This window comes from Callospermophilus lateralis, chromosome 3, assembly GCF_048772815.1.
Source record: "Callospermophilus lateralis isolate mCalLat2 chromosome 3, mCalLat2.hap1, whole genome shotgun sequence".
Lineage (NCBI taxonomy): Eukaryota > Metazoa > Chordata > Mammalia > Rodentia > Sciuridae > Callospermophilus > Callospermophilus lateralis.
The window spans coordinates 111,067,053-111,094,059 of record NC_135307.1 but is presented as its reverse complement, the minus strand read 5'-3'; the positions used below and the strand labels follow the sequence as shown (position 1 = coordinate 111,094,059).

The 27,007-nt window shown below is 34.4% G+C and overlaps 1 protein-coding gene across 5 annotated transcripts in view; it reads right to left on the bottom strand.

Moving 5' to 3' along the window:
• The window catches only part of Map2k5 (mitogen-activated protein kinase kinase 5), a 236,560-nt gene that overhangs the window by 128,072 nt on the left and 81,481 nt on the right, over nucleotides 1–27,007 (bottom strand). For all 5 annotated transcript variants that reach the window (XR_013090774.2, XM_076850990.2, XM_076850991.2 and 2 more), the window contains exons 10-13: nucleotides 21,060–21,128; nucleotides 20,883–20,964; nucleotides 10,350–10,411; nucleotides 4,631–4,679 (exon numbers count right to left, since the gene is read on the bottom strand). Coding sequence is in view for 4 of the 5 variants with exons in the window: in XM_076850990.2 (XP_076707105.1) it covers nucleotides 4,631–4,679; nucleotides 10,350–10,411; nucleotides 20,883–20,964; nucleotides 21,060–21,128 (262 nt within the window). In the remaining variant the exon portion in view is untranslated. The remainder of the gene's footprint in view (nucleotides 1–4,630; nucleotides 4,680–10,349; nucleotides 10,412–20,882; nucleotides 20,965–21,059; nucleotides 21,129–27,007) is intronic.

Sequence of the window (27,007 nt, the reverse complement as noted above, 5' to 3'; positions counted from 1 at the left end):
TAGGCCAATGCCTGGATCATAGTAGGTATAAAATAAATAACTGCTGAATGAGTAAGCTAACCATACTGGCTTTTGCATATAAGGTAAGACTGGGTGGAAGATCAGCATGAGGCCAGATTCATGAGCAGAATAAAAAGCTAGGAGTAGAACCTATAAGACTTAGTTTCTCTACACAGATCTCTTTGGACTGCATTCATCTCTAGAATTTCTGCAAAAATACTTTTAAGGCTTTCCTATTAGAGAAAGTTAATGAAACGCTACACACACACACACACACACACACACACACACACACAAATCCTGGGACACCAACTATCTAGGTTTTTCTCTTTCTAGAAACTTCTCTCTCTGTGTAAGATCACCCCAGAATGATTACCAGTTTTATTTTCTTAATCTAAGTTCTATTCTCATTACCATTCCATTTCTATTTTTTATCCTCAGGGAAAGAGAGAGCAGTTACTGCCAGGGCATTCTCACATCTTCCAAAGAAATGGCATAGGTGTTAAACTCGTATTTGTGTTTGATGTGGGTAATGATGGCTATGACTAGAGCTCCAGGTTTATTAATATGCAGGGCTCTCACCTCATTAGTGGCGATGTATGTTTTGAAGTTAAGCTGCAATGTTTGCTGTAGTGTCTGATCTGGCCTAATAGACTTTCTCACTGTTCATTTTCTTTGCTTTTACCCACAGTCAGCAATGTTATGCTTACAGGGCTCTCACGTATGCCTTCTGATAAGGACAGTTTTTCCATAGTAGTTAATCTTGGTGGGAATTTCAAACATTTGAAATAACTATGTCCTCTTGTGGTATCATCGTATGTTTGCTTTATCTTAGAGAAAATATTTACAAAATTTTTGATCCAGTAATATAAAGTATAGTAAACTCTCTCCTTGGCTGGTTTTTGGAGTGGGGTAGCCTTATTTACAGAATAAAGTGATCAATTCAAAATTTTAATAAAAGCATATTTGATAGGCTATAAAGTACTCTTACACATATAATCTCAGCCAAATATTAAAGAGGAAAATAAACAATAGTAACAACTGACTTAATATAATATATGATGACCTACTATGAATAGTGACTACTGTATTTGAATTCCCAACAACTCCCAGTTGACATAATACACTACCAAATAAACTCTGGCCACACTAACAAGCCTCATGGGATGGTGCTCTGTCACTGATTACTGCTCAGATTTCATTCTATGGTCTTCACTGGATACACTAAGGGAAAGACTCCAGATTCTCAACAATTTGTTTGGAAGTCATAAGCTATATTTTGTAAGCTCTACAATATTCTATTTCTATGTACATTTTCTATAGATAAAAATTCGGGAATGAATTTGGCATTCCAAGGAAACCATTTATTTGTAAGAAAGAGTTTGTTCTCTTTTTATGTTAGGTGATTGAACATATCTCCATTCTTTTTTTTTAATATTTTGTTTTTAGTTGGACACAATATCTTTATTTTATTTTTATGTGGTGCTGAGGCTCAAACCCAGTGCTCTGTGCTTGCTAGGTGAGCACTGTACAGCTGAGTCACAACCCCAGCCTTCCATTCTTAATTTTTAAAAATTTGGGCTCATAAGTATAAATCAGTGTCTCTTTTTTTCTTGCTATGCTGGTTTTTTGGGGCAGCATCAGAAACCAACACTCAGAGGAGAACCCAGGTACACTGGCCAAGACAAAGGAGAAGCTTAGATGACTTGTCAGTATTTTATCTCACCATCTTTGTTTCCCTGTCCTCTCACAAAGCCTGACCAGGCTCTCCCACTTCTTGAAAAAGGACCTGTCTTTGATTTGACAATGTGACACATATTCAGCTAGAATTCCCATCATCAATCAGAGGAAGCAAAAATGAGTATATGTGCTTTTAAGAAGGTACAGCAACAAGCTCATATAGCAAAAGCGTATAAACAAGTATATTACCTACTTAATTGCCTTAGCTGAACTTAAAAGCTCTGATCTTTAATTGCCTGATTGAACTCATCTAAAAAGCTACAATTTTTTAATCAAGGAGAAAATTAAATAGCTTTTGGTAAATAAAAAGGCATCTTTAATCTTAGTTTTATGGAATCCAAGTTATTAAATATGGACAAAACCTCTAAAATATTAAGTTAACAGCTACTCAATCTAGGGTAAATTTCTCATTACAATGCTTTACAAAAGTCTTCAGGGACATCTGGCTTCTTCTGTTCTTCAATAAAAAACACATGCTTTTAAATCTAGAAGGTAAAAGTTTCCATGAATAGCTAGGAAACATGTAAGTATATTTAATGAGGTCTATTACCACAGCCTACTGATTTCTATTGCTGAGTGCCCATGAACTACTGTTCATCGGCACTGTAATTCACTGGTTTTCCCTGACAGACAGGCATACATGCGCATACACTCCCTGGCCCCTACTGAGAACTCAATCCTTGAGAGGATCTGTTGGCCCACCAGCATGGCCCTCACTCACATCTTCCCATAACAGTGGTATTTTATAGTGGGCTACTCTGTGGGGATTGGCTGGGTCAGCAAAGACTGAAAAGAAAAGTACAAGTTCAGATTCTCTTTTTGAAACCTTCCTTCCCTCAAATAGGGCATGCATCACTTCACTGCAGCCCACATCCATCACAAATCGGAAAGCAGCATCTGCCACTCTCTGAGAGCTCTGGTCAACCATATTTGCCCACAGAGACCACAGTATCATTGTTCTAGGAATCTGAGCCCACACTTCATTTTCCAATCTAGATAAAACCATTTGAAACATGTCTATCAAGATCTCAATTAAAATTAAAAAAAGCAGTGATTTCTCTCAAACACAGAGTAAAACTAAAACCAAATAATACAGACATAGGAATATCAGAGGTACATCAACTTGTCAGCATGATTTCTAATTTTAAAGAAGAAAAGCCAAGTTGATTTCAGAATATCTAAAACATATTTTGCTGCACTTTAGAGTTCTTGGTACTACTAAATTGTTTCAGGAAGTTATGGCTAGGACAATTCACTACAAGCCAGAACGATCCTGCACACCTGGAGTACAGAATGGTCCGAAGACTCATGTTCATCACAACACTCTCATTTCATGGTATAGTCCTTCTAATGAAGGCTCTGTGACTGAGCTCTAAGTCTTCCTTTAGTTTCTTAGTCAAATGGACAGCAGATGCTCAAAAAACAAACAAAAAAAAAAAAAAAAACAATGAAACAACGAGAATTGACCATTGGGTTAATTCCTATTAAAATGGCTTAACCACTTTATGGGTTGGTGGGTATACAGAGGTAGAAGGACAGGGAACAGAAAGGAGCAATATAAGCCACATGATGTTAAATAACATTCCCTTATTCTTGATGGTGAAAAATGTTTCATTTTTCTTTCACTCACCAATGTGTTTACACACTGATTTATACCCAGGGAAAGTAATACTAATACAGCTCGGCTCAGTTTATTCACCCTGCATCTATATTCTGTACCAACTATGATATATAGAGTATCTTTAATAAAAAATTTGGTTTATGATTTTGCGGGGGGCAGGGACTGGGGACTAAACTTAATGGTACTTTACCACTGATCTATATCCCGACATCCCTATACTCCCTCTTCTTTTGGAGATAGGTCTTGCTAAAATACTGAGGCTGATTTCAAACTCACAACCCTTCTGTTTCAACCCCCTAAGTTGCTGGGATTACAGGCCTGCATAGCTTATGATTCCACTTATTCAACATAAACAACTTCAAGAACTGAATAGGTTACTTGTTAAAATCTAAATATCTCCTTTAAGAGAAAGAATTTAAGAAGAAATTAGAATCACTAGGAATTAAAACCACCCACAAAAGAAAATAATGCTTGGTGACAGATATGATAATACACTTGATGATATCAGTTGTTTTCTCCCTCTCTTGATTTATATCTTTAAAAAAAATACTTTCCTTTAATTACATCTAATTGTATGCTGTTTCATTCTCTGAATGTACATAAAGCTAGGATGAGCAGATGTGTAAAATCAAACAGCACTATTTTAGCATTAGGCACTGAAGTTGCTTTGTTATTGTCTCTTTCTCACTTAATAATTTGCTGCAAATGAATTTAGACATTTTGGGAACATTAAAAAAACAAGAAGAGATTCCTTTTGCAACTTTCAACAGTCTTCTGATGATTTTCTCATGTGTTTTGTGACTCAATCAGGGGATTGTTTCTGATGCTATCACCACTTCCTTACTTCAAGTTTTACTTTCCAGGTATATGAGCAATCTCTTAAGGAACAATACATAATGACGTCTGAAATATTAATAAAAGGCAGGGTGCAACTGAACAAAAAGTGAAGGTTTTGCACTACCTAGAGTTAAGTAAGACAATCAGATCCTGTCACTTTCAAACACTATAAAATATCTTTTTACATGTTTGGTAAATGTGATTCACAAAAATATAACACCAAGTTTATAATATAAATGAGAGAAAGAAACAAGAAAATAAAATAAAGCAAAAAAAAAAAAAACCCCAACATAAACAAGCATCTTTTTGACTTCCAAATATATCAGCTAGCATAAATGTCAGATCATTTTCCCACTTTAAAAATCAAGGTATCTAGAGAGCTTCACCCCACCCCACCCCAAATTAAATCAGAGCTTATAACCCAGCACATACCTCTGTGTAAAATCTTTAAACTCCACAAATAGGTAAGGCCTTTAACAACCTAAATTTATGAAAGAAAAAACAGTACAATTATGGTTTTTATAGGGAACTTTCAACAGTTAAACATATCAACTGTAATTTTTCTTTTATAAGTCTAGAAACCAACAAGCTTTATTGAACATCTCCCATTTCTGTGCCAGGTTCTGTGGGGACAAAGCTACATGTTCCTGCTTAGTGAGTTTATAATGTTCTGAAGACAAAGTACGCCAAGTGAAAGAAAGAAGTCTATGTATACAAAATGATCTGGAAGGTTATATACTAAACTCTTTTTTAAAAAAATATTTTTTAAAGGGAGAGAGGGAGAGGGAGAGGGAGGGAGAAGAGGGAGAGAGGGAGGGAGAGAGAGAGAGAGAATTTTTAATTTTTTTTTTTAAAGTTTTCAGTGGACACAACATCTTTGTTTGTATGTGGTGCTGAGGTTCGAACCCGGGCTGCACGCATGCCAGGCAAGCGGACTATCGCTTGAGCCACATCCCCAGCCCTATACTAAACTCTTAATGGTGCTACGGGCAGGGGAGGAGAGGGACAGAAAAAAAGGACAAAATAAAATTGTTTATACTTCTGTATGATTTTGTTTGAAGTCAAGACATTTTTGAACAAGGAGAGTGTGTATGTGTGTGTGTGTGTGTGTGTGTGTGTGTGTTGCTAAGCACATGCTTTATCACTGAGCTACATCCCCAGCCTGAGAAATTTCTAAAAAGTTAACTAATAAAATAAGGCAGTGCATAGAATAGGAATCATTTTTCCTACCATTAGTCAGGAAGCCCTCACCTTCACAAGAAAGTCAAGGGAAAAAGACATTTTCACCAAATGTGTTAAAATGTTAATTGGGGAACCTCGATGAATCATCTGCAGGAATTCTTTGTATTATTCTCACAACTTTTTTTTTGTAAATTTAAAATAATTTCAATATGAAAAGTTTTTTAAAAACTTAAAAAAATTATCAGCGTAGGAAGGAAAAAAATATACCAAGACAATTCTGGTGTAAAGCATGTATGTGGAGGAGTCACACAGACAATACTGAAAGCACAGGTCACAAAATGAGAAAATACAAACATTTGGAATTAGATTTGAATTTTTGTCTGTAATAGGCTACAGTTAAGAATAATCAGCCAATGAGATATTGAATAAAGACATTTTAAAGATCTTAAGTACAAAGGTTACAAGTGTGAACTTCTATGTGGAAAAATCTAATCAGAGGTTGCTGTTAAAAACCTAAAAGCCCAACTGCATGAAGTGAGGCTCTGGAGTCAATCACCAGCACTGCAAAAATGAAACTTGCAAAATCTTTACACAAAGATTGTTGTACTGGGAGACGTACTTTTTATTCACAACCATTGACCCTGTAGGCACATGAACATACGCTTACAATTTCAAGGTTGGCAATTAGTAATTAGATACCATAATTATGAAACTCAAAACTTCCCAGAAGAATTTAAAAGTACCCATCATTATAGAAAATATTAGGTAGTCAGAGCTATATTAACAAGAACACTTACCACAATGAAAAGTAATGAGTGGTTTAATATCTTAAAATGACAGAAAGAGGGCTGGAGCTAAATACAGAAAGATTTTAGTTGATCAAGAAAGACTAAGGGCAACATTAAAAACAGAAATGCAAAGGGAGAAAACCAACTACTTCTACTAAAGAGGTAGAAGATAACAATCTATACCAATTAATATAGAGCAGAGGTTAACATATTTTAATTGTTCTCATAGAGTAGAATGTACTCCTGAAAGATTTGCTAACATGGTATGATCAATTCTATTATATGCTATCGATTCTAAGAGAAAAAATACATTTTTATAGAAAATTATTTTTTCTAAAATTTGGAATGAGACATTACAATAAAATGTATTCTAAAAAGTTAAACATAAAAAAGGAAATGTTAAAATATTAATAATGCAATATACATTATACACATGTATTGAAATGTCAACTGTTCTCCATAAATACATAATTGCTATGTCAACCAAAAATTTTTTAAAAATTAAGTAAAAAATATTGATGATAATTTTATAACAGAAAAAAGGATATTTCTTTAAATGTTTATAATAATACTATCAATAATGAATACAGTTTTCTCTTTGAGTCATAGGAGGTTACCTTGTTTAGCTTTAGTTCTGAGGAGTCTGGGTGTTTTCAACTTAGAAATTGTTGAATATTGGGCTGGGGTAGTGGCTCAGCGGTAGAGTGCTCAACTAGCACATGCAAGGCCCTGAGTTCGATTCTTAGCACCATGTAAAAAATAAATAAAATAAAGGTATTGTGTCCAACTAAAACTAAAAAATAAATATTTTTTTAAAAATAAATTGTTGTATATTATAAAGCCTGCCTATTATAGACAGCAAACCACTAAAATTGTTTCAACAAAGCGAATAATCTGAAAACACTCCACAAATGGGAGGCAATCCAACATATTCAGATTGTCAAGTAGTAAAAAGGTAAAACAATTAGTATCTTGATTTTATGATACTGCTAAAATTATACATTTTTTAGAGATTCAAAAAGAAACTATTCTTCCAACTATCAAAGTACACTACATTTTCCTTTAAAGCATGTAAGTATCAGTGTAAAATGAGCTAGAAATCTATCTATTGAAAATTTAGAAAGTATTATGGGTATTCAGTAGGCTAGGTTTCAAAACAATGACTTGACAAAGCCTTGACACTAAAAGTATTTATATCTGCTGTCAATCACTCACTCCTTGACATGTCAAGTACACATCCTTTCAGGGACAACTTCAATCAACATTAGCACTCGAAATACAGTACACGGTGTCACTGCTTCAAAAATGTGAGGAAAAATAAAATGTGTTAGATGGCAGGAAAGCATTCCTTTTTACAGGAGACCAGATTCAAATGAATAGTGGATAAAAATCATGGAGCAGGTTGGAAGGCTGAAATCAGACAGTTTATATGGATTTCTTCAAGGAAAAATTCCCTCCTCCATATATCCTACAAGAGAAAATTTGAACAACATATCACAGAGGCTGACAGAGGTCAATCCTGTAATGAACTTTGGCTCTACGGGCTTGCCTTGCATGCCAGATCATTAAAACCTGGAAAATAAAGTTCACTTGAGGAAAAAGGGATGCCTTAAATGTAGTTCTAAGACATGAAAAGAATCTGACGCTGGGTGGAGTCGTGTACACCTGAAGTCCCTGCTACGTGTAAGGCTGAGGAAGGAGGTTCACTTGAGTCCAGGAGTTCGGGACCAGTCTGGGCAACACAATGAGACCTGGTCTCAAAATTAATCTGAAGCAATTATATGTATTATTTTATTACTCTTTCACTTGTAATTTTTTATTCCCCCTTTTTTTTCTTTTTGGGTGGTACTAGAAAACAAACCTAGGCCTTGCATATGCCAGACAAGCACTCTATCACTGAGCTCCTGCCAGCCCTCTTCTCTTTTTTTTAAAACTAGTTCTCACCTTCACTTCTCCCTCTTATTTCCTCCCACTGAGACTCTTAGGAAAGCTGCATAAAAGAGCAATGGGCCTGGAGTTCGACAGTCCTGGGCTTGGGGTTAGATAGCCCCATGTTCAAATTGGCACTAATTGGACAATAACTCTAGGTAAGTTATTTAACTTTCCTAAACCTCATGTTGCATAATACAACATATATCCAACAGTCTGAAGTTTATAGGTTGCTATGAAGACTAAATGACATAATATTTGTATATCAACTTATAACAATGATTGGGACAAGAAGTATTCAACATACACCTATTTCCCATCTTGACCCTGATCCTTTAAACTTGGCATCAGCTAAAACTATACTCATGTGCTTTCTTGGCCCACTAAGGGAACTCAAGGGAAAGAAGTTGATGTTATCTTTGGAACATTATAGGACAAAGAACCACAAATACTGGAAATCCAACCAGGCTTATTAGAACATGTATTTTACAAATCATGACCTTTGACCTATTAATCTGCTAGACATATTTTAATTGGCACAGTCCTCCCAGTGTCAGGCGTTAGCCATGTGCCAATATGGCTTATGTTGGTTTCAACAAAGGATTATCCAATTTTGGGACTTACTCAGATTACACACACACACACACACACACACACACACACATACTTTGAAGGTATTATACAAGCTTAAGTCCCCAGCAGAGTTCTTGAAAAGCGACGAGAAGAGCAAAATTATCAAAAGCCTTTCTTCTATTCTGCCATAAGAAGTTTTCATTACTATAATCTGATGAACCATAAAAGCTGGAGAAACTGGACATACTTTAGAAATCACCCCCAAATTTAAAAAATGTAAGGGCATATTATCAATGACTTGAATGAGCACTTATTTTAACAACTGTCACTAAAATAATCTGTCATATTTTCAGTTACCCAATAGGCAAGCCCTGTATTTAAAGCTTGCTTATTTTTTCGGCTGACTGTGTCCACTTCCTAGCCTTCCCACTCCAACAGAAAAGAGCAGTGGCCTTGCTTGGCTGCCCCACACGAGAGGCAGGCAAGGTTTATGATGTCCCAGAAAAATACGCTTCTCCACCAAAGAAGGCAGGCTCTATTTTTGCCAAGTTCAATAGATAATTGAGTACACAGAACTTGTAAATTTCTTTTTTTTTTCAGTTTATATTCTTTGCTTTTTTTTACCCTTTATCATACGTGTTATTAAACTTTAGAGCCAATAACTGCCAAAAGCCACAAAGCATTCCATCTCCCCCTGAGATTAGAAAAGGAAATGAAACATTTTTATTTTCATCTAAACAAGTGATTTAAGTACTCAGATTTCATATGAATCCACCTACACATGTAGATTAGAAGCTACTTAGCAGCAATAGCATCAGAAAAGAAAGTTCCATCACCTTGAGCAGTTCACACCAATAATTAGAGAGAAAAAAAGAAAGCTGTGAATTACAATGAACTAAGACTAAATAAGTGTTCATGTTGGATTAAAGAATTTGAGTTGTCAGTTTGATGTATAATGAATGTGAAAATAAGCCATTTAATTAAATGGTACATGATATAATCACTTTGTTCTGCATTAAACCATTTAAGTTATCAGAGTGCCTTTAGTTTAGCAATTGTTTACTATTATACCACCCTATGACTTCTCTTAGACACTGTTTAGCCTACATTATTCCAAATTTGAAACCTGGAACTTACACAGAAATGTTAGTTTAGTTGATATATTTCATCAGTTTATTAGTGAAATCAGGAAAAAAGAAAAGCTGCTTTTAATGACAAAGGGAATAAGCTCCTAGTTGTAGTTGATAAAAAAAATGAAAAAAATCAAGAACATAAAAATGATTGCAAAAATATTTAAGAGCAAAGTAGCATTTTTTGCATGTTTTTAACGATTTGGACTTTTAAGTATTTACTAATTTTATGCCTATAACTACAACATGTCCAAAACACTAGTTATCTGTTGAAGAGGCTGAAAATTCTAGTGGTCAACCTGATCACTATGGTCTCTGCAAACCCAGGATATAGAAAAGGTGAGAGTACCACTGAGCCTAAGAGGTATCAATGTGCTATGTTGGGGGTTGGTCTATGAAGGGGAGAAAAGACAAAAATGATAAAAGCTGAAGGCAACTAGAAGAACCTGATAGTCAACTGAAAGTGAGGGAAAAAAAAATACTGAAGACATAAAAGTAGGCTTAACTAGAAGGATCAAATCACCCAAATTTCTCAAGCCATATACTTACTGCTACTGCAATTCTTCCAAGGACATGTTCTGGAATTTTCCTATATACATCCAAAGATCCCCCTGCAAGAGACAAACATCTTGTGTTAACTCAAATGCAACTACTAGAACAGGGCACTGGGCTCCTCTCTGTACAATCATGGTGAGAATGTTTTTCTTCTTATATCATGCGTTGAAGTATGACTAGTCATCATGAAATATAACTAAACACTTCTATTTTATTCCCAATTGTGTGGTCACCTACATGAAAAAAACTGAAGGACATTAGTCCAGGGCAGACTAAGAATCTGTATTTTATAGAAACGTGAATACACACACACAAAAAAAACTAAAGATCAACATGACAATCACACTTGTCATTTCATTTGTGTGCCAGTTTTCTCAAATGTAAACCACGGCCCCATCTAGAAAGGTTTACATTAGCCAAATAAAAGCTGGTGTATATGAGGTTCAAAATACACAGTGACTTAAAAAGCAAAAATTGCAATGTTACTTTTATCTTAATGAATGTTACCTTCAAATTAGGTACCAAAACAAGCAATCAATCTATTTTCAAGATACTTTCTTGGTTTTCTGGAAAGTCTTTTTGGAAAATGACTTTATGAGGTAAAAAAGAAAAACCAGTATCTTTATATAATAACTTATTTTTTACTAACATGGTTTTCACTAACATCCTTCATCTTTACCAAATTCAGCTTTAAATGATATTTTGCCAATTTAAAAAAAAACAATAAATTATGAATATAATTAAGACAGCAATCATGTTTTTGTTTGTTTGTTTTCATTTTCATCAGTCTAGACATTACACAACTAGCACATAGTAGGTGTTTAAAAATATCTGTCAGGGGCTGGGGTTGTGGCTCAGTAGTAGAGCGCTCTCCTCATATGTGTGAGACCCTGGATTCTATCCTCAGCACCACATAAAAATAAATAAAGAAAATAAAGATATAAAAAAAAATCTGTCAGATGAATCAATGCATGAGTGAAAACTACCATGAATCTCACCAGATAGGTACAGTTGCTCTGAAGCAATTCCAAAGAAGGAACCCACACCATTTGTAGCAACAATAGCATCACTGAAATAACTGAAATTCCATAGGTGACTATTTTGAAGAAATCAATATTCTTTGGAAGTATAAATTTGGGTATGCTTATTAAATTTTCAATATCATATAAGTGGTATGAGAACTTCAAGGATATGGTTTATGTAAAGAACTATTACTTCATTCATTAATGAAATAAGACTAATAATGTAAGATAACTTATTTTTTTGATTGTGGATGGACACAATATTATCCATTTATCTATCTATCTATCTATCTATCTATCTATCTATCTATCTATGTGGTGCTGAGGATCGAACCCAGTGCTTCACACATGCCAGATGAGTGCGATACTACTGAGCCACAACCCCAGCCCTGATAACATTTTTTAAGAGTCAAATTAAGGTGTACAGCCTTCCATTTGTATAAAGAAACTGTCCAGAATATTTGAGGTTTTTTCACATCAAAGGCTAAAAATTAATATTTACCATTTTACTATTGGATGATTTACAAGGTATTAAGCTGAAGCATATTACTCTTTTGAAATATTGTCAAGTATACAAATGTTTATATTTTTATGTCTCATTTTCCTAAAGCTGAACATCGGAAAAAATTATTTTTATTTATATATGGGCTGGGGCAGTGGCTCAGTGGTAGAACACTTGCTTTGCATGTGTGAGGTACAGGGTTTGATCCTCAGCACCACATAAAAATGAATTAATAAGGTGCTGGGTTGTGGCTCAGTGGTAGAGCTCCTGCCTAGCATGTGCAAGGCCCTGAGTTTGAGTCTCAGTACCACATAAAAATAAATAAATTAAAGGTGTTGTGTCCAACTACAACTAGAAAATAAATATTAAAAAAAATGAATTAATAGGAGTGGGGCTGGGGCTCAGTGGTAGCGTGCTCACCTAGCACATGAGAGGCTCTAGGTTCGGTCCTCAGCACCACATAAAAATAAATAATATAAAGACGATATTAAGGGGCTGGGGATGTGGCTCAAGCGGTAGCGCGCTCACCTGGCATGCACGGGGTGCTGGGTTTGATGCTCAGCACCACATAAAAATGGAATAAAGATGTTGTGTCCACTGAAAACTAAAAAATAAATATTAAAAAAAGATGATATTAAAAAAAAGACAGACTGTGAGGTCTGGTTTATCCCTAAATAATAGACATTTATATACTTGGAAATTGGTATTTTCACTCCAGGGAGCACTTTTTCTCAAAACTCCAGCCAATTGCTAGAGACCACCTGTGCCTGTGCCTGCCTTAGCTTAGATTTCATTCCCTGTGCCTGCCTTAGCTTAGATTCTCAGAGACATCTTTCAAAGGCCATTGGAACTCAAAAAACAAACAAACAAACAAACAAAAAACTAAAAATAAAGGTATTGTGTCCATCTACAAATAGAAAAATTTAAAAATATTGTATATGAACACATAAAGCTACTGGCTTTCTACCATCTTGTTTAAAGCAGATAGAGGAAAACTATAATTCTTTTAGGTAAGTTTTGTTTGTACTTTCTAGATTCTAACAAAAAGCTGGGAAACCACAGTATAACTAAACCTTATGCATTGGCTCTAGGGGCTAATGGGAAAACCATGAAGGAAAAAAAAAAAAAAGACAGATCTAATGAGCAGAACCATCCTTATTTACTAAAGCAGAACTTTTATTATAGATTCAATGAAAGTGAAAATGTGGCAGAAAAATAAGTTTATATTTTCATTGATCTTTTAGATGAACTGACAATTCCAAGGATGAATAAGCTGCAGAAGATCGAGGTTTCCAGGTTAGTCCTGGGAAGGCTGCTAGCTCACTGAACTGATCCCTTGGGAAAGCAACAGCTTGAGGGATATAGAACCTGGAGGTGCAAACTCATGCATATGTACCAGGACAAAGTCCTTGGTGAGAGGAGATTTATTTTTACAAAGGAAGTGAATTAGAGTTTGATTAGCTAAATGAACAATGGTTTAAACAAGCTGAACCAAAAAGTCAAAGATTACCTTACCACCATTATCAGCAGAATAAGCAAAAAAGGAATCCCATTTTGAGGTAGTTCACTGGTTTTTGTAAATACCTCTTTAATCTCAGATCCTGACTTCCTTAGCCCTCCATGGATAAATCTTTACACAGGTGGCTCTGTTTCATCACTGATTCATCCTGTCCTTTCCATGCTCACAAGAGATACATGTCAGAGATGAAAAATAATGCAGCAGATCCACACAGAAGCAAAAGTTCCGGTTAAGCCCTTTGTGCAGTTTGGTAACTCTTATCAGGCTAAAAATTGACGAGAGTTCTGGTTTAATTTTTATTCAGGTTTACTATCATTTCTATTCTACAAATCTTTCCTAAAATGTTGGCTTTTTGTTGTTGTTTGTTTGTTTTAGTTCTGGGAAACGAACTGAGGGCCTTGCACATGCTAGGCAAGCCCTCTACCTTTGATAGATGGGAGAAAACTAAGTCCCAGAAATGTGAGTGTTATAGCATGGACATGAGTCAGTTGATGAAGAGCTCAGAGAAGACCTGACCCTTTGAACTCCCCAAAATGCAAAGATCTAAAAGGTTCCCCAATAACATTACACAGCTTTAGAGTCACAAAGGAACTTTTTTATAGCTTAAAAAAATCCCACTGCAATGTGATGTTATTAAAACACATACTGACAGAGTTTAATCTTAGCTGAGATGATGGTATTCAAGATATTCAGGAACTCATTTGTGGCTCCTAGGTTTCGAACATTTTGTTTATTATTCTAAGGTCATTGGTTTGTTTGCTGTGACCTGCCACTTTCCTGTGTTCTTTGGCCACCTAACATTCCTGGCCAGATATTTCCCTGCATGCCCTATTTACCATGGGAACCAAGAGGAAGACTACCAGTAGTAGATTAGTAAAAACCCATGCCAATTGATAAACTACTACACACTTCTATTGATAAATCAGGACCACCACTGTCATAAAAGTAGACCAAAGGGTCCTATTAAGGATCTAAAACAGAAAGTAGTTATCATGCACATAAGATAAATATAAAATATGTAGTAAATGAACAAGAGGCAACATTAGTTTTATTAGTCCCAACATTTGCCTTAAAATGACCATAATTATTATTAATGTCAACTAAATGAAATCATGAACCACAAGCAAAAATTTCAGTAGAAACTCTCTTAGTTCCTGCTAGTTGAAAATATAAAAAGCCCTTTCTTTGCAATAAGGTATTTTATTTTGTGGGAGTGGATCAATTTATTCCTGTGGTGATAATTTAAATACATGTATATGTACTGAGACCTACTATTTGGATGTTTCTGAGTGAACTTAGCTAAGACTTAATAAAAAGGTAGACTACACATCACTCCCCTACTTAGAACTTTCCAAAGGCTTCCTAATAAAGTCAGACTAAAACCTAAATTTCCTTGCCATGGTGGACAAGGTCGCTACAATCTTGCTTCTATCTGCTGCTCTGGTCTCCTGTTGAGCCACAGGTCCTCTCATCATTACTCTCTAGTCACTTAAACCTTCGTGATTACATCAAACTTGCTCCTACCTTGCAGCATTTATACTCGATACTCCTTCAACCTTGAAGCTCTTCTCCATGACCTTCCCTGAGCTAACTCAATGACATTAAGGTCTCTGTTACAATGCCATTTCTTAAAAAAAAAAAAAAAAAAAAAAAAAAAAAAGCCATCACTGACCACTCTATCTAGCACCTCCTCTATCTACCCTGAATTATAACTGGACTTATCCCTCCCTAAGGGTATCTGTCTCCCTTTTTAGAATATAAGCTCCAGGAGAACAGAGATTAATCCTTATTCACTGTTCAATCCCTATGTTTATAACAGTATCTGAAATAAAGTGCTCAGTAAATATTTGGGAAAAAAATGCTATTATTAGATGAAAACTAAGTAAAAAATGAGAATCTACACTGATAATGCTGGAGTTGGGGGGGAAAGCTGTCAATAAGTTTGATCACAATAGAAGGGGGAAGGAAGAAGTGACAATTGAAGGGTGGTACATAATTTTTTGATTTTTTTGTATGTTTTGCTGTATATGAGCAAAAAACTATATAATATCTTCCAATTATCATGTCCAAAAGAAATCATGTATGTGTAAAGAACTAAAGGAAAACATGAGGCTGACATCTTCCCAAATATAGGTTATTGATAAAGAGACAGAAATCATATGTAACCAAACAGAAATTCTGGAATTAAATAAGCCAGTTTAGATTATCCTAAGAAAAGATAAAGAAAACCAAACACATTCTCAAGAGACCTGTGGGAAACTATCAAGCATACCAACATATACATAATGGGAGATCTAAACACAAGGAGAAAAGGAAGGAGAAAGAAAGAATATTTAAAGAGAAATGGACAAAACCTTCCCAAATTTGACAAAAATATTAATCTATACATCCCCAAAGTTTATGAAACTCCATAAAGATAGATTCAAAGAAATTCATACCTAAACACATTATTATGAAACTGCCCATAGCCAATGACAAAAAGAGAATCTTGAAAGCAGCAGAAGACTCAACATATTATAAGAACTCCTCTATAAGATCAACAGTTGATTATTCATAAAAAAACTATGGAGATCAGAGGCAATGGAATGGTACATTCAAATATCTTTAAAAAACATGATCAAGCAACCACTCTAAAACGATCCTGTTAAATATGAAGGAGAAATTAAAACATTCCCAGGTACACAAAAATTGAAAAAATAAATCACTAGCTGGCCTATCTTAAAAGAGTTAAAATTGACTCTTTCATACTGAAGGAACATAAGATTGAAGTTATAAGATAATAACCAAATTCATATGAAGAAATAATGAATATTGATATAGGTCTAAATAGGTAAGTACAAAAGATAAATGTATTTTTTTGCTTCTATCATTTTTCCTCCTACCAGACTAAAAAGACAAAATCATAAAGATCAAAATCAAAATTATAAATCTGTGTGAGACACACAATGAATAAGAATATAATTTATAAAGCAATAACAGCACAAAAGAGAGGGAAAGAAATTGAACTCTAGAGGATCAAAATTTTTGTATAGAGATTGCCCCTGATTTATAATTGTTCACCTTTCAATATTTTAGCTTTATGATGGTGCAAAAATAATACACATTTAGTAAAACTGTACCTGTAATTTTGGTCTTTTTCCAGATAAGGAATATATAGTAAAATATGCTCTTGCAAAATTGGGCAAAAGCAGAGAGCTACAGTTCCTAGTCAGCCACGTGATCATGAGGGCAAACAATTGATACATTTACCATGTTGCTAAGTTACGACATTCAGTATATTAGGTTTATGAAATGCCTTTTTATGATATTTTCAATTTTTGATGGGGCATAAGCTTATCATAAGATGAAGAACATCTGTACCACTAAAATAATAATCTGAACTGAATTGTTATAAAATGTTAATTATAATCCCTAAGGCAATCAGAAATACAAAATACCAAAATTTCTAGAATGCAGTTAAAGCAGTGCTTAGAGGAAAATTTATGGCTATAAATGCTTTTGTTTGTAAGAAAGATTTAAAAGCAATATCTTAACTTTCTACTGAAAAAGAAAACAAAAAGAATAGCAAAATCCAACAAAAGAGAAAAAAGGACTAGATAATGTCAATAAAGCCAAAATGTGTTCCTTGAAAAAGAAACTGAGAATATTTTGGTAACACTGACCAAAAAGAGAGAAGACTCAAATTACTTCAACCTATTACAATCTGGAATAAAGAAGAGAACATGACTACCAATTTTCCAGAAATAAAAAGTACTATATGGGAATATTAGAAACAACTGTACACTGACAAATTAGATAACTTAATTGAAGTGTTATTCTAATACAAAAACTGAACAATGACATTATAAGAAAACTATAGATCAATATCCCTTTTGAACAAGGATGTAAATATCCTCAACAATGTATGTGGTTAACATGAACAAAACTCTGGGTTTAATTTCAACATCTCATACACACACACACATCTGTATAATTTATCATCAATAAAATATTAACAAACTGAAATTAGAAATATATGAAAAGAATCTATATAACCACATAGAATATTTCCAGGATTCCAATGTTGGTTTATCATGAGCAAATCAATTAACATAATATGCCATGTTAATAGAAGAAAGGACCAAAACCACATAAAAATTTCAAAAGACAGAGAAACGTGACAATGTTTAATATCTTTTCATGATTAAAAAAAAAAAAAACCACTCAACAAAATAGAAATAGGAGGGAATTTTCTCAAACTGATAAAGTATAACTACTAAAACCCCACAGTAAATATCATGCTTCCCGGAGAATGACTGAAGGCTTTCCCTCCAAAATCAGGTGCAAGAAAAAGGATGTCTGCTCTCATTATTTCTATTCTAGCCAGGGTAATTAAGCAAGAAAAGTAAGTAAAATAAAAAGCCTCTAGATTGAAAAGGAAGAAAGAAGTAAAACTTCCTCTATTTTCAGATGGTATGATATGTATATAGAAAACTCTTAAGAAAGACACACACAAACACACACACAAAAACTAATACTAAAATTGATAAACAAGTTCAGCAAAGTTACAGGATACAAGACCAATAACAATAAACAAAAACCAATTATATTTCTATACACTAGCAATGAACAATCCAAAAGTAAAATTAAGAAAATAATTCAAGTTACAGTATCATTTAAAAAAAAATATTAGGAGGCTGGGGTTGTGGCTCAGTGGTAGAGCTCTTGACTGGTATGTGTGAAGCACTGGGTTCGATCCTCAGCACCACATAAAAATAAATAAATAAATAAATAAAGATGTTGTATCCATCTACAACAAAAAAATTAAAAAATAAAATAAATGATGGTGCAAAAATAATACACATTTAGTAAAAACTGTACCTATAATTTTGATCTTTTTCCAGACAAGGAATATATAGTAAAATATACTCTTGCAAAATTGGCCAGGAGCAGAGAGCTACAGCTCTCAGTCAGCCACGTGATCATGATCATAAAAAAAATTTTAAAATAAAATATTAGAAGTAAATTTAACAAATAATTGCAAAACTTTACACTGAATATTAATATGCATTACTGAAAAATTGAGATCCAAATAAGTGGAAAGACATTCTATATTCATGGAATGGAACACTTTATATTTTTAACACAGTAATACTGCACAAATTGATCTACAAATTCAGTACAATCCCCACCAAAATCTCAGATGGCTTTTTTAGAGAAATGAATGATGGTTCTAAAATTCATATGGATTTACACTTCTCAATTTCAAAACTTATTATAAAAAAAATCTAGAGTAATCAAGCACTCTAGATTGAATGTGGTACTAGCATAAAGATAAACAAAAAGATCAATGGAATAGAACTGAAAGTACAGAAATACATTTTATGAGTCAATTAATTTTCAACTAGGTTGGCATGAAAATTAAAGGGGAAAATAGTCTTTTCAACAAATGTTTTAATATAAATGGATATTGACAGGCAAAAGAATGAGTTTGGACTCCTATCTCACACTGTATGTAAAAGTTAACTCAAAAGTGGACCAAAACCATAAATATAAAAGCTAAAATTATAAAATGGGTTAGAAGAAAATAGGTATAAATTTTTGTGATGTGGGATTATACAAAGGCTTCTTAAATAGGACATCTAAAGCAACAAGTTGGCAATGATACAGAGAAATTAGAATCTTCATACATTGTTGGTGTGGATATAAACTAGTATAAATGGAACAGAACAGTTTGACAGTTCCTCAAAACTTTGAAGAGGCTTATCATATAACCTAGCAATTCTACACCAGGATATAAATTCAAGAGAACTGATTCAATATACATACACAAAACAACCCATATACAAATACACAGTAGTAGTATCCATTATTAGGCAAAAGTGAAAATATTCCAAATGACCATCAATTCATAAAACAATAAACAAAATGCTGTATAGCCATGCAATAAAATATTATTCAATGAAAAAGAAATGAAATACTGGTACATGCTTCAATGTGCATGAACTCTGAAAACATTATATTAACTGAAAGAAGTCCAGATGCAAAGACCATATATTGTAGGACTCCATTATGTGAAAACTTCCCGAATAGGTAAAGTTGTCAAGGCCGTAAAATCAGGTTGACAGGCACTGAAGGGAAAGAGGCTAATGAGGGACTTATAAAAGGTAGGGATTTTCTTTCTGGGAATACTTAAAAAGTGTTTTGAAATTAGATAGTGATGATGGTTGCATAACCTTAGCAACATACTAAAGACCACTAAAATTATATACTTTAAAAGAGTGAATGTTTTATGATATTTGAATTACATGTTAATTAAAATGTTTTAATATAACTGAATAATTGAAGACTTCAAAGGAAGAATGATGAAAATTTAAACAGTAACCTATATTGGCATGTGAATCCTCTTTTACTAGTTGATCTCCACAACTGTCATACTTCTATATTTTAATAAGATTTTAAATTCTTGACATCTACTAGAACTAATTTAGCACACATTATATAGTTATTGTAGTATATCAAGGTATCAGTGTTGACTCATTAAAAGTCTTGCATAGGGGCATGAACTACCTGGTTTAGTAATGTATTGAGAACTCCCACAAGGAGCTAAGTACATCTTTATTTAAAATGTTGCGTTTTAGTGGCTAGACATGGAAAAAACTGAACATGTGAAATTTAAAGACTGCTTGGATTTAAAGTGAATAAACAACAATAATGATGACTTCATTTCATTGTCAGGATACCCTGAAACCTTCATTTTGTCACAATTTTCAGATTAGGAAAGCTACAAAAATAGAAATAATTAAAAAAATACAGAAGGAAGGAAAGGGCTAAAGTCCAAAGAAAACCAAACACATCTGACTAAACAGCTGTGTTGAAAAACAATTTCTTATCTTGCAATTAAGAACCGATTTCTTTCTGAAAGACACAGGACATTGGGTTAATAGATTTCTTTAAAAGAAAGTCTGTTTTGGCTATTGAAACATTAAAAGAACAGAACATCTGTTTTGCAAGTAAAGACAGATTGCATAGAAGAATCAAATATCAAACCACTGATTAGACTAGCATTTAATCTGTTCTATTTAAATTTTCAATAAAAGTAAATGAAGTTAAATTCTTAAAATTATAACTCAGCCATAAATATTTAACACCAGGAACCTCTAACACTAAGATGCTTTCAGAGTATAAAGAAAGGAATTATTAGTATATTTTAATCACCTTAAGTTGTGCTTGACATCTGTATCAAAATCAGATTGTAAAAACTTCAATGTGCATATACTCTGAAAACATTATATTAACTGAAAAAAGTCCAGGTACAAAGACCATATATTGTAGGACTCCATTATGTGAAAACGCCCAAAATACGTAAAGTTGTCAAGGCAGTAAAATTAGGTTGCCAGGCACTGGAGAGAAGGAGGCTAATGGATTTAAATAATAATGGATTTAATGATAAAACTCTACTCCTAAAGTAATTTTTAAAATATTGTACAAGGGAAAATACTTACCATCCATGAATTCGGTACATATTGAAATCCTGTTTTCTACAAAAAATGCCCCATAAAATCCTATGATATATGATGAATCACACTGCAACAAAAATAAGACAAAAAAGAAGTTGAAAAACCTACAAGCTAACACCATAAGATATGTTTTGTAAGTAAAAATGACCAGGAAAAAATTACCTTATAAAGAATTTCTAATTCAGACATAATTTGCTTCTGAAGTTCCAGCGTAATATCTAGTAGTATTACCTAAATATAGAAAGGTATTAACATTAACACATTTATCCCCACCTTCAAATTGAATATAATTATAATCATTTTGAAACGTAAGAATTTTTTTTTAAATGGTGGTTCCTTTATTCATTCCCCTCAGCCCTCCCACTGTATACACATCTGTTTAAGCCTTTGTATTGGGAGAAGTGGTACAGAAGTGATTGATGGGACCAAGGAAAAAGCCAGGTCTCAAAGGTCAGCATTAATGGCATTAAAAGTCAGTTAAGTCATAGCACTTTTAATTTATGCACCCTATTTTGGCCACATTGGTTATTTTCACAGGAAGATACAAATGACCCCCAAACCATTAAAAAAGAATTGTCATGTAATTCAGATTCTAGGCAGCAGAATGCTAAATAAAAATAACATTTAAAATGAGGGTTTTAGTTATGAATAGAAGTTTTTAAAATATGTCTTTTTAAAATTTTCTCCCAGGTAGTTGATGTTTTGTTTTGTTTTGTTTTGTTTGCAAACAAATATTGTTAGAGACTATCAGAGCTTAAAGGGACTTCATTTCACCCGATTTCCTTCTTTTAGAGAGGAGGAAACCAAGGCTTCTCTTCAGGGAGCCTTGCTGTTGGGCAGTGCTGGGACCCCTGACTTCTGTTCTCCTGTGCTTCCCGGGACTTCCTGTTACTTCATGGTTTTCCTAACAATATCAACCACTGAGTTGGTCTTGTAACATAGAAATGTAGAAAAAAATCTATGAACTTACATAGGACAGATTCTAGTTTGTTTCAAATGTTTACTTTTAAAGGAAGAAAACAATCAACTGTTCAAAATTTACTCAGCACTTTAGTAAAACCAACTCAAGATAAACTGTTTTTTACTTAAAATGACAGTGATGAAATAAAACAGGTAAAGACAAGTTTTAAGAATTGTGGTAATTTCTCACTCTAGACATTTGTAGGTAAAAACAGCAGTCCATATTATCATGATAATGTAGTTAAACACCATTCAAAACTGAATTACATTTTATATAACAAATTAATATATAATCATACCGGGGAAAAACATAAATTAAGACTTTTAAACTGCTGACAGAGCAAAGAAAGAAAAGGGCAATTCTAAAACACATTTTTAGTAGGGACATCCATTTGAGGAAGGGGAAGGTTAAAAAAAAAAAAAAGGAGGCATCTCCAGTTTCTATCAAGAGTTTGCTTTAGGGTTATTTATAAAAGCTCTCACTAAACTAGATTGTAAGTGTAATACAAAACTGCCACGACACATTTAAACACTTTTCTCGATCAATAGTCATTTGCCAACAATATTCACTTACATTTTTGTTCTAGTCTAAAATTTAGCAACAAAATAAATTCATCTAGTGTTGTTTCAATTCTATGCCATAAAATACCACTTATCAAATACAGGGCATCTTTTATCCTGAAAAACTCAGCTAAAAGGAATGTAGTTATTATTGACCCTGGCTTTACATTATAATTACCTAGGGTACTTTTAAAAATTCCCAATGCACAGACCTCATCCCAGAACGATAGGTCGGGCTTCATCTTTGTATTTATAAAAAGCTCCTAGCTGATTTCTAACCCACAATAAGGTTAAGAAACACTTCTTTAAGGTTTCAAAAATGCCATTTATGCAGTGCTAAGAAATATGAGCATAAGGATGTACTGCATCCCTGGGCCATCAACCTGGAGATGAGAGGATTCCACGTGGCTCTCCAACACCTTGAAATTAGCTCAAAACTAAGGAGACAATATCATTCCCTTGATCAAGAGCCTTAGTTGGGTTCCTTTTTTTTAATATTTATTTTTTAGTTGTAGTTGGACACAACATCTTTATTTTATTATTTATTTTTATGTGGTGTTGAGGATTGAACCCAGGGCCTTGCAGGTGCTAGGCGAGTGCTCTACCGCTGAGCCACAACCTCAGCCCCCTTAGTTTGGTTCTTGATCCCAATTAAGAACAAGGCTGGGGTTGTGGCTCAATGGAAAAGCGCTTGCCTATCATGCATGGGGCACTGGGTTTGATCCTCTGCACCACATAAATGTAAAATAAAGATATTGTGTCCACCAATTAAGAACAAAGCTAAAATCTAGCATGGCATTTCAGAAATTCTTCCATACTAACCCCTTCTTCCACTACTCCCAGCACAAACCCACTCCCTGTGGGAACCTGATGGATTTTCATCATCCACACATGCCTGGTATTTTTTTTCCCTTCCTCCTTTCCCCGGGTGCTTCCTCTTTCCACTCCACAGTCAACAATTACAAAAACCTATTTGATCTCTCAGACTCAGCTTGAACACTTCACCACCTCCATGAAGCCACTCCAAAGCCCTCCATCAGATTTCTTCTCTAACTCTGATCCTGTTTCTCCTTCTCACATTCTGCTTTAGCCCTCAATGCTCATCTTCTGAAATCAAAGCAGCCTTGAGGTTGTAGAGTGGTCATAAACCCTCCAAGGGCAAGGACTGAGGTGCACTTCTCTCCCCTCAGCTCCCAGCACAAGGCCTTCTTCACAGAAGTACCCATTAAGTGATGTGGGATTTAATTAAAGTGCTCCATACAACCATGATCCTCTATATAAGCTGTTTCCAGACATGAAGAAAATAGATTGCTTGATTTCTACACCTAAATTTGAAAGCAAAGACATAAACACTAAAACAAAAGTGCTACCCTGATCTAAAATGGAGAAAGGAGTACTATATTTGTGGAGCTAATCCATTATGCTCTAATTGGTCTTGATCATTCTTGGTATTTGCTCTAATCCAGAAGAGTGGAGATTCCATAATGGTGGAAAAGTGAATAAAGTAATTTCTAGGAACTTGAGAGGGAAAGTAAACTACCTTAAAATAACTCTACTCAAATGCTCTCTATTTTCTGGGAGACCTGGCACTCTGGGTGGAAGGTTAATTCCCCTTCCCCTGGGCATTCTTGTGAGTGAGCTTTAAAGCTGCTTAAAAAAAAAGAGAGAGAGAGAGAGAGAGAGAGAGAGAGAGAGAGACCAATTCATTCTTTGAAGGCAACAGGGGTAAAGTAAAGCAAATGCTAATTTTCTTTTTGAAATCCAAAGAAAGTCTGGACTGCCAAGTCTTCATTGCTTTTATTTATTTATTTTTATGTTTTTTTTTTTTTCCTTAAGAAGCACTAAAATGTTTTGAACTAGAGAGAATCTAAAATATGAAGCATTTCATGGAGAAAGGGTTAAGTGGGGAACTGAAATACCTGAGTGCTTTTCCACGGCTCTCTACTACACCTCCAGGACAAATAGGGATGAGTTGTCAAGTTAAATACAAGCAGTCAAGTGACTGAATTATAATTTACTCTGTGTTCAATTTAAATTAGTGTGAGGCTATTAAAATATACAGTATAAATACGGCAATTCATCACGAGCTGTCATGGATGACTTCATTTATTTGCTGGAGCGGCACACACTCCACTAAAGGGAAGGAGAGCAAAATCACAGGTCAAATTAAGCCGCTATTCTGTTTTAATTCACTTATTTAATCTGTGGAGACATAATTGTCTTTTACAGTATGTACAACTCAGAAAGGAAATTTGGGAGGATTACAGTCAGTATACAAATGATTAATCAAATGGTCCATTTAAATGCTAGTTTAAAAGCAGCAGAAACCCAAAGCAGTCAAAGAATGATAATCAGCACACGCTATGTACAATGCTAAGAAATTTCCTGTTAGATGGATTTTTTCCCAATTAGAAAACAAATAATACTGGGAAATCAATTAAATCCTCTAAGCGTTACTATTTGAAAGATTTTATAGAACACAATTAATGGTATAAAAAGGTTCTGTTTGTAAGATGGCTAACAGTATTTTTATTTGTTTTCTGCTCTACTTATTTGCTTGCAATTGTCTTGCCTACCTATACCAAACAAACAAAAAGCTAGTTAAAACCACATTTCATAGTTACATGGGTCATTATCAAATAGTTATCTTTAAAATATGATTAGCATAATTTTCAAGATGTACTCTTTGAGGCAGAAAATTATCTAAATTCCATAGTATAAAATAAAAATTTAAGGTACTTTTATTCTTCTCCAATCTCAGCTTCTTTTAAAAATATATGATCTCTTCCCACCTTTAAGTCTGAAAAGGGAAACACTACAATGAGCCTTTTTTGCCTAAAAAACAAGAACATTTAAAAACATATAAACGTTGGGAATGCTGAATAGGAATAGAAAAGTAACACATTTTCAAGGATTCCCATCTGATTGTTCCCAGAGACATCCAAAGTGTGGGTCCGACTGACCACTTGACTTGGGAAATCAAATCTCCCCCATCATTCTATGCAGGCCTCCGAGCCCTGCAGGTGATTCTGTGTAGACAAGGACTGTGATTTGCTGCTCTTCACAATCCCTCTGTGACACAAGGCAGCCCTGTTTCACAGCTGGGGTCACTGAGAGGTTCAAGTGACATGCTTGAGGTCACACAAAAGTCAGGAGAGGGTCAGGAAAAGATCAAATGCGCTTCTAACTCTTAACCTTCCATTTCACCCTTTAATATATATTAAAAAAAAAAAAGCTAAGAAATATTCCAGTGGAGAGCAATGATCCATACAAAGAATACTATAGGATATTTTGTTTGTGAATTGAACCTGCTTTCAAGATGTTACTTCAAAAGATGAATGAAAGCCAAGCACAACAGCACAGGCTTGTAATCCCAGCCACCAGGGAGGCTGAGGCAGGAGGATCACAAGTTCAAGGCCAGTCTCAGAAACACAGTGAGACCCTGTCTCAAAAAATTAAAAGGGCTAGAGATGTATCCAGAGGTAGAGTATCCCTGGTTTAATCCTCAGTACCACAAAGAAAGATGAATGAGTGAACTAAAGAACAAAGAAAAGAACGAAAATGTGTTCATTCAGTCAGTCAGTCAACAAATTATGTGTTAACCACATTTACCCATCATATGTGGTACCCTGTACTAGGCCTTATATAAGTCCATGAAGGGTAATCACTGAGTAAGGAAAAAAATAGATAAGCTCTGCTCACCACTTACAAAGAGAATTCAAAATAATAAGGGAAATATACTCATCACGAGCTGTCATGGATGACTTCATGGAGCATGAAATATGAAGCATTTCATGGAGAAAGGGTTAAGTGGGGAACTGAAACACCTGAGTGCTTCCACGGCTCTCCACTACACCTCCAGGACAAATAGGGATGGGTTGTCAACTTGAAAATTATGCTAATTGTATTTTAAAAATAACTATTTGATAATGATCTATGTAACTATGAAATGTGGTTTTAACTAGCTTTTTGTTTGTTTGGTGTAGGTAGGCAAGACAATTGCAAGCAAATAAGTAGAGCAGAAAACAAATAAAAATACTGTTTGCCATCTTGCAAACAGAACCTTTTTATACTATTAATTATGTTTTATAAAATCTTGAAATATGCTAGCATAATGCAAGATGGTGCATGGTATCACCAAGTCACATACAGAGAATTCTAGAAAGATAAGTGATAGATACATCCAAAGTGGCAGGGTTTATCCAAAAACGTTCAATGAGAGGTGGTTCCTGAAGGGTGTTAAGGATTTTGATAGGTGGAGATAGAGTGAAGGAGTCCTAATTATAGATAATATGTGAATAAAAGTGTTGAAATGAGGAAGTGCCTGGGTTTACATAGGGCAACGAGTTCAAGTTAAAAGAAGCCCAAGATCCAGACATGTAACAGGATGCTGTAAAAGTTGACAGATGACATACGGTTTTTGTTTATTGGGGGAGTACTATGGAGCCTTTGAAGACTTGAAAGGGAAAATGATATGACCAGAACTATACTTTAGGGGGGACAAATGAGGGTGGGTGAGCAGAAAAGGCATGGGTTTAAGAGCACATGGGACAAGATTGTCTGGGTTTAATCTGGGTTCCACTAATTAT